This window comes from Apis dorsata, unplaced genomic scaffold, assembly GCF_000469605.1.
Source record: "Apis dorsata unplaced genomic scaffold, Apis dorsata 1.3 scaffold_130, whole genome shotgun sequence".
Taxonomy (NCBI): Eukaryota; Metazoa; Arthropoda; class Insecta; order Hymenoptera; family Apidae; genus Apis; species Apis dorsata.
Genome location: NW_006263423.1, coordinates 387,896 through 397,620, shown reverse-complemented (window position 1 = coordinate 397,620; position 9,725 = coordinate 387,896). Strand labels below are relative to the sequence as shown.

Genomic DNA, 9,725 nt, shown 5'->3' with positions numbered 1-9,725 from the left:
GGGGAAAAAAAAAAAAAAAAAAAAGAAACTTTCAACGTTGTCATTAATCACCGTTGGAACGGTATATTTTAGATAGGTTGGTCGTTTTGCACTTTCGTGACCTGGCCACGACACACCCTGGGATACTTTTATTATTTCCGCTCGGTCCCCGGGGGGGTTTTCATATCGTTACAATTCATTAGGAAACACGCTAGCCGAACAACATTGTGTTCTCTATACTTTCCTCGAAACGCATTAACTTCCCCCTCTCTACGTTCCATCGGATCCCCGCGAATCCGCTCCGAAAATTTACGTATGAAATTATTTTGAATTATCTACCCGATATAGATATTTTTAATTTCAAAAAAACGGGACAATACCCCCGACGAGCGAGTTTTTCTAGGCGAACCAAGATGAGGGAGGGAATTTATATTAAATTTTCCAGAAAGTTTCAACCGAGGATCTCCTTCGAGTTTCGTTTTTTACATAACCAACTGTTCCAGTTGAAATTATATACCGAAAAATTTTAAGACTCGTTAATTTTAATCTTTGGTATTTCTTTTTTTCTTTTTTTTCTCTTCAAACAAATTTGAAGAAGAGAATGTGAATTCAAAGGATTATTTTCCAACCGCAACAGTTTGCACTAAGAATACGAAGAGAGATATTATGCGTGTAAAATATTCCCGTGTGTCTACATTTCTTCTTCACGTTGAAATTCTTTGCCTCTAAGTAAATTTCTAAGTTGAATTGCCTTTCACGGCGATCAGATCTTAATTCTTCTCCTTCATCTCTTAAACGATGATCTTCACTCTCCTTCATAACGTTTTTTCAAACCTTAAACTTCAATTCATTCGAAATTCACAGTAAATCGATCATTTTCCATTTTATATCAAACGAGATATATTTTTCTTTTTATCTATCGATAATTTAAAAAACGATGAATACGAAAAACGAATGCATCCCCTTTCTCCTCAATTATCCTCGAAGAAGCGATTGTTACGTTTCGATTTTTTTTTTTTTTTTTTTTTTTCAAATTCAAACACGGTTGCAACACTGTCACAATCATATTTCCGCGATTGCTATCCGAATTCTGGCTGGTTCACGGCTAGTTTGAAGGGGATGAGAGGGAAAGGGAAGAGCGGTTTTCGAACGGAATAACTTGGCCGATGTTTCAACCGATAAGTGAGATTTAACGTTCAACGCCTGGGAAACAATAAAAACGGCGCTGCGTGTTGTAACGTATCGTTTTAACGGTGTATAATGGTCAAATGGGGAGGGTATTAAATTTACACGGGCCGGAGGTATTGTGCCGCTCTCTGTGCCGCCAACTTTTAATTGCGCGGAAACTATTCGATTAATAGGACAGAGATGTTGGTTTGATAGGGAACGATTGCCGATATCGATTACCGTGAAGCATGCTTCGATATTTGCGAAAAAGTTCTCTCCTCTTTTTTTCCTCCTCCCCTTCCATCGAGCACGGATTTGTTAACCTCGTTCGCTGGTTTTAGGAATTAATAATAGTTGTTCCCGTGTAAATCCCCTTTGCGTAAATATTCGCGTGCAACAAAGTGTCAAAAAATTATAGAGTTGAGTCAACGATGAAAGAAAGGAAATTTAATAGAGTGGTGGATGGAAATGTGATAATGGAATTAAAAAACGGATAAATAAGTGGTAAATACTCGCGTGTATCGGTAGTGTTAAGTAGTTAAGCGTCGCGCGGCGCTAGTGTCGCGCGATAATAATTAATTATCGATCGAGACGATGATCGATTTGATTGAAAAAAATTCTCTCGAACCCTTCCTTCTTTTTCATCGCTCGTTTCGCAAATTAATAATAATCCCGGTTGTTTATGCGACTTAATGTCAAGATCTAAGAAAAACATCGTCTTACCTTATTAAATCGCTTGGACAAAGAAAATTTCCTGTTCAACCTCCCTCCCTCCCTCCCTCCTCCTCTCCTCCCTCTCTTCCTCGTTCGAATTAAATTTTCAAACGCAGCTACTTCAATTAACGACTGCGCGCACTATCCTTCCAGCAAAGGGAAAAGGGAAGAAAACGTTTGTGTCGGGAAGGATTTACTTCGAAATCTTCGCGGATAAAATTGTCGTTAATTATTCGAGAAATGTCGTTCGTTATGTATCGGAAATACGATTTAACGTCGATAATTTTCTAATTGGTTTTAATCCTTCTTCCCTCTTCCTGCCCATTCTTCTTTCGTATATTTCAATCGATCCAAATTTTTATCTTTGTCTCTAAAAGCACTTAAGACGAATATAAGAAAATATTTTGGATAGTTCGATTCACAATCATAATCCTTCTTTCTCTCCTTCCCATTCTTCTTTCGTATATTTCAATCGATCCAAATTTTTATATAACCGTAAGGACAAATATTTTCGATATTTTTGATTTTTAACTACATAAAAAAAAAAAAAAATTGTTGCAGGAATGGAGGCAATCATGTCAGAATTCTTCAACGACACCACGACCGCATTTTACATTATACTGATCGTTTGGATCGCCGATCAATACGATGCCATTTGCTGCCACACACCGGTTACGAAAAGACACTGGTTACGGTGAGTAATTTCCAACCATAAAATTTTTCCAAATGAAATTTTTTTTTACATACACAAATATATATATCTTATATTCTTATTCCCTTAATTTCTCGAATTAATTTTAAATTTATTTCGTAAAATTTTAATAACGTTCGAATCAATTTCCATTCGCACGATTCAACGTTTATCACGGAGGAGCACGGATCGACGAGTTTCCTCCGTTTATGAAAATTTCATAAATACGAACGCAAAATACCTTTCGATACCAATAAACGTACAATCAATCGTATCGCTTTCCGACCACCACTGTGCTGCTGTCCACGTCGCCTCCTGGAAGAAAAACAACGAGAGAAGGGAGACACCCACCCCCCTTTTAAAATATCATTCCACTCGGTCGTGTAATGCGGCCGACTACCACCAAGGTTACGACGAGGTTCACTCGTTGGTTGAAATCCCAGGGATCGTTACCCCCTGCTTTTTAGATTGTTACCGGGGATGATCGAAGGAGCATTTAATTAAAAAGGATTACGGTGTATTAAGTGGCGAGTCAGTCGTGTAGTTTCTGCGGGTAAATCGGTAGACCTCGCCTTTTCTCTTTATCCCGCCACCGTGCACCTCCGGCTAAAACTGAAACGATCAAAGTATCCCATTCTGTCTCGGGAGTAGCCTTTGTTGGATGACGATAAAACGCCTTGTCCGCCTCGTCACGGTAACTTTACGAGAGGACAAAACAGGAGTTTAATATACAACGTTCGCCAATTGAAAAAAAAAAAGGAGGGAAGGGAAAAAGAAGAAAGAAGAATAAGAAGAGGAAGGTTAGTAGTAGAAAGGGACGAAAGTTGAATAAAGCATCGGCCAGGATACGTGCAGATACACCCGATTAAATTACGTTCCGGGCGAATTCTCCTCCCTTAGAATTATTGAAAATTATACGCAATTTCTTCCACGTTTCCTCTGATATTCGTTTAAAAAACTGTGGGCTGTCGCAGTTTCTCCTCGTGTACACCTCGTGTTGATCCTCTCAGCGAGGCTGTCTCATGCAAATGAGGAACGGTGTGGCTTTGAGGCGGCTGGAAATAAAATTTCTCCGGATAAGGTTAAATGATTTTGAACGATGCACCGTGCGTATGAATGCTCTCCCTTTCTTTCTTTTTTCTTTTTTGGAAATATTTTAGATTCAAGCATCAATTGGTCATTGTGTTTTAATTTAAGAGAGGATGTTTTATAATTTTTAATTCCAATCTTCCAAATCATTCATCAAATTATATTTTATAATCTCTCATCGTTATTTGGGATGAATCGTCGATCCATTGTTAATGAAATGGATGCAGAATTGACTTCTGATCGTAATTTAATAATCGTTTTTCTCCCCAGAATACTAAAGGAATGTCACAATGTTAGCGTTTACTCTCGTATTGAACACGATAATTAACAGTTTTTAACATTAAACCGAGTCGAGTAACCAGAGAACGAGCAAAAATTCCATCGACAAAGGGTAGGAATGATGGCGTATTAAGCTGAGAAATACCGATCTGTATTTCTCAATGAAGCAATTATTCCGGCATCCGCGTATGTTACCAGAGATCGCTATAATTGAGGACGAATGCGTACCTTCAATAATCATTGCTGTTTATTGATTAGACTGGAATGCGTAGATCTCGAGCACGGTATGTACAGAGAAATCTTCATTAAACAGTGGCGGTCTATGTCGTAATAAGCTCACAAATTTCTCCTGAAAATAAATATATATATATATAATAATTCTCTGTTAGGTTCTCTTTTAAAAATTTTCCAATCACATTTCGATCGAACTATTAAACAAGTAGATATCCTACAAGAAAATTCATATTCGATTTAAAAAATCCTAATTGCAACGAAAATTGTTATTATTTTCTATGTAATATTTTTTTGAACGGAGGTCAAAATCAACCCTCAAGATTTTCTATATTTCATCGAGTTTCTAATATTTTACAATCTCAGTAATTTTAAATTGTCTCATCCTGTGTTAAAACTTCGATCGATTTCTCAAAGAAGATATTTTATTATTTCTTTTAAATCTCTATTAAAAAAAAAAAAAAAAATCAGAATTTTAGGATCATTTTAGAAGAATGAATTTCTTCCAAAAATGAATAATTATTCGTTTGCTCCGTCATCGCTTCCCTTGAAACTCGATTAGTCTTTCCACGTTTGTTCCACGATGGCCGCTCGATCCCCATAAATACTCGCGATCAACCCAGATTCGGGCCGGAATTGTCGCGCTCCGAGCATTTCGTCGCTGGTTTGTGTACAGATGTCAAAGCCGGATCAGGATGAAATCCCTCGTGTAATAGGAATCGAGTTTTAACGCTCGATATGTCTTACGCCGGGGTGGGGTTGAGGCCTCTCTACAGAGAGGGAGAGAGGCGTGGAGGGGGTGGAGGACGAGGACGTAATTTCCTTAGACCGACAAAGGTATATGGAACGAGACATTAGGGGCATTAGACGGCGATTAAACAAAATTGTCGCCGATCATGGCCCTCCCCCACTTGTCGCCTTCGATGTTTGAACAGGTTGGTGACGCGCGAGTGAACGGTCAATGAAATTGATGGTGGGGCGAATACGTTTAAAGAGGAACGTTTTAAATGGAAGTTTTCGAGGGAGGGGTTAAATAAGGGATACAAAATTTTTCACGTCGAAAGCTTTCTTAAGTCGCTGTAAATAAATGAATAAGAATTGTTTGTTACGAAAGAGTAGGGAGAATTTTGTATATATTTTGAATATACGTAGATCTTTCTTACCACTATTTATTAGTATTACTTTTTTCTAGTTTTTTTTAATAATCGTATTAATTTTAATACAATTAAGATATTTTTCTCTCTCGACGAGGGATTAAAAATCAGAAGATTAATATTGGCTGTAGATCGAATTCTAGGCCGAAATGTGTTCGTATAAAGGGGAAATTATTAGAATGAATTGTTAGGTGGGAATAAAAGGTGATTCTCGATGCTGAAATTTTTCGAAATCGGAAGATCGATTTGGCAGTAGAACGAGTCCGTGTTCCGTCAGACAATAAAGAAGCTATACGAGAATTGTAACCTGAATATTGTAAATTTTCTTGAGAAAATTTCCTTTTTATATTCGTAATACCAAATTAGATAACTTTGATTTTATATATCCAATCGAGTGAAAATAATTTGCACGAATTTTCCTAAAATAAAAAAAACAAAAAAATCCTCGTTACGACAAAAATTCCAAATCCGATCGACGATCATCGTTGGAATAATTCTTCGAATATTCCTCGATCGGTTTAATCTCAGCCACGATTTAATCTTATCCCCTTATCGTGGGAAAGGGAATGGATCGAAACGGCTTTGCTCCCCGGTGAAACACGGCCGTAAGGACAGCCGGGTTTCCTTTAGGTGGGTCGGAGGCAGGCGGCATTAGAACAGCCGGGTGTTAGACAACAATTAAACAGATCTGACGGGGGTGGTAATACCCCCGTAGTATCCGGCCACCGAGTATCAGAATTGCGCGTTGTCGAATTCACGTCGTCGGGATTTACAGTGGATCGACTTTAACGTAGCGTAAAGGGGACGTTGGGGAAGAGACGGGACAATCCGCCCCGTTTTTTTTTTTTTTAACCCGTGGTTTGATTTTCACTCGAAACGAAGGAGAGCTGGTTCGACCTCGTTTCGACGCCCCGTGGACGACGAGATTGTTTCGCTTCGACTCGGATCGGTTTTTGTCACGTAAGCCGAATAGATTTAATGAACGGTGATGGCCCCTTTTAGAAAAATTGGCTTTTCAAAGTCACGAATCGAAGTCGCTCAGAGATTCGTCCCTCTTAGAAATTTACCTTACCTATTTGAATAATGCGTGTTATTATAATAGAGAAAAGTGCAAGTGTCAATTGTAATTAAATTAGAATCTAGAATGGAGAAAGGGTTTACAGTTTAAAGAATTATAAGAATGGGAGAGGAATAATATAAGTTTATTCGAAAAAAGGAATGCGTAATTTGCCTCGTTGATGATTCAATATTCGTTTATTTGATCTCTCTTTTATTTTCTCCCTCTACTTAAATTAAATTATCCGTGACATTAAAACATCGAGATGACAAAGTATCGATATAGTTGGAAACGTGGGTGAAATACTGTTCCTTCCGATTACGCAAAGCGTTTTCTGGTCGAAGCCATTTCGTAGACGAGACGTGATCGCGGTTCAATTTACTGCTTTACGATCTTGGGGTTCTGGTTGCCTGACTTTGGGTCACGATAGGTATGCAACCAACAATCGAACACCATCGACCGACTGTTTCTACGGGTCATCCGGTTTTAATTAGAAACTCGACTTCCGTTCGCACGCGGTTTATCCGATACTTCGTTTCGGGCACCCTGTCTTTAAGCTTCTGTCGCACGTAATCCAAAACCTTTATCGGTGGAACGTAAATGGAAAGGAAAAAAAAAAACGGATGATAAAATCGAGCAAAAATTTTTTCATAATTTGAATTTGAAAATTCGTTCTGCGTTTTAATCAAGATATGAAATCGAGATATCTTTGAATCTTTCATATCCACATTTCTTTTTAATCATTATTCATATTCTATATCCATTTCTTCAATATTCATTAGTTATTGAGAAAAGTTTCATAGTGTCGCGAATAGATTGCGGATTTTTATGCATACTTTTTCATATTACGTATATTTTGCAGTTTATTCGACTACAGATATACATTATATATTATTGACAGTTGATTAAAATATCGAAAAATATTGAACACGATCATTTGTCACATAATTTACCTTAAATCTCGATATAAAATGCTATTAAAATTAATAAAACTTTGAACCGTTATAATTCCGAAGATAGTGACTTCCGGTCAACGAGTGAACGATCCTTAGAAGCGCGGAACCTTCCTCTTTAAAATGCTTTTTCGTTGATCTCTGAATATTGAACACGATCATTTTGTTACATTAATTTACCTTAAATCTCGATATAAAATGCTATTAAAATTAATAAAACTTTGAACCGTTATAATTCCGAAGATAGTGACTTCCGGTCAACGAGTGAACGATCCTTAGAAGCGCGGAACCTTTCTCTTTAAAACGCTTTTTCGTTGATCTCGATACGACTTCCGGTTGCCGAGATATCATCCTGTGAAGAAAAGATAATTTTTAACCATTTACCTTAAACGCTATTAAATCGTATTAAAAATTAGTAAAACTTTGAATCGCTATAACTCCGAAGATGTTAACTTCCGGTGAACCAATGAACGTTCGTTAGAAGCGCGGAACCTTCCCNTTAAAACGCTTTTTCGTTTATCTCGATACGACTTCCGGTTGCCGAGATATCGTCGTGTAAAGAGAAGGATAATTTTTAATCGCTTACTATCTCCTTCCTTGTCGCTTACTTGAACTTCTCTCTCGCACCTCGTCTCACTGACCTATCCCAAACTCCAGACAAGCGACCAGACGCGATTCCTGGAAAAAACGTAGTACGCATTTCTAAAATATATAGGCCAATAGATGGCGCCACCGTTCACATTTTCTGCACTATGTTAACCACCGTGGACACTTTGAATCCTTGTAACTCGGCAACGGATTGAGATATCGGGATGAATCAAAAACCGATTTCAATGGCATGGTTTCCTCTATCCTTTGGACGTGTTTTAACGACTGTGTATACGTTATATATTTTTTTATAGATCGAAATTGAATATTTGAACATATTTTAGTCAGATGGACTTTCGATTTGGAACAGGAAGAATTAAATTTACACGGTTTTGAATGTCTTCGAGTTAGATGATATACACGAAAATACTAAAAATTTGCCCGTATCGTACTTTTGGATCGGGATGAAACTCTGGAAGTGAAATCAAGGCTGTGCACAATGGCAACGGTTCCGTTTCGTTCACACGCGGAAAATTGGTGCCGATACAGAAGAATAGATATCGCCGGGAGGCAAAAGCTACTGAAAGTTCAGTGATTGCTACACCTGATATCTGTTGCACGTGAAGTTGGATATTTCCACATTTTTCTTGCTCTTTTTCCATCACCACAGGCGCAGACCTTCGATACACAGACCTATCCCTATGATATTTTTTTCCCTTTATTCTCAATTTTTTTTCACGCGCGCGGAGTGAAATGAGCAATTTTTTCGACAACCCTTTTGAAGAAAATGCTCAACCCTCTTTTTCTCAACGATTCGGATCGAATTCTTTTGATTTCTTCTTTTTTTTTTTTTTTTAAATTTCAAATTTATAAATTTACGACACAACAAATTGTCATAATAAATCAATCCGAGATTAGCTTCTTTCGCCTCTTTTAAAGAGGAGGAGGGGAGGATAAACGCAATCAAGCGATTGGTTTCACGGGTATACCCGGTTCAAACCTCAAACCCCGACGATAAAAGTTTCATTCATTTGTTCAAAGGAAAGGGTCACTGTTCCCAGTCTTGTCTACGTGCGCGCACACACACACACACGTGGCACGTTTCCATTGTGTACAGGGACAATGCTCGTTGTCGAAAACAATTAGAAAAGTGCTTTGTCGAATCGTTTCGCCCGATAATACCGATTTACCGTTTGACTTCTCAAATCGAGATGAAGAGAGGCGAAACTCCGTTTCATCGGTTTTAAACCCCTGAAATGGATGAGGGCATCGTTTAATCCACCCTCCCTCGATCTCCAAAAAATCTATTTTTATCCGTTTATATATATATATATCACGTACACGGTGATTCTATCCCTGTTTGAAAACAGGGACACTTGTTACGCCTTGCCATCACCATTATTTCGTTCCTTCAATAATCTGCAGAAGAGAGAAAAAGGAGGAAAAATTTCCAATCGAAATACACTTCCAATCCATCTCCCTTCCTTCGATGGATCCAAATTTTTTCAAAAATTCATACGCAATGGTAAACCAACAGTGTTTAACAAATTAGAACATTGTAGAGGGAAGATCGAGAAAACGCTTTAATTTTCGAAGGATGCTGCCCGATGAAAGCCAGGATAGGGGGCGAAACATGCTAATTCGAACCGGAGGGGAGGGGGATTGGAAGGGAGTTGAAAAGCTGGCGCGATTCGGTTTCGGGCAAATATTTGTTGCCTTGGGAGGATCGATCGAAATTAATATCGCTTATTCGTTAATGATTATTTTGCAATTTCCCTTCCCGTGCTCGCGTTTTATACGCCCGCCTCGAATACGTGTTTTTC

General features: G+C 38.2%; 1 protein-coding gene across 1 annotated transcript in view; it reads left to right on the top strand.

The window, feature by feature from the left end:
- The window catches only part of LOC102673850 (membralin), a 79,377-nt gene that overhangs the window by 30,400 nt on the left and 39,252 nt on the right, over window positions 1-9,725 (top strand). The window contains exon 10 of the mRNA XM_006612967.2: window positions 2,422-2,554. Coding sequence (XP_006613030.2) covers window positions 2,422-2,554 — 133 coding nt within the window. The remainder of the gene's footprint in view (window positions 1-2,421; window positions 2,555-9,725) is intronic.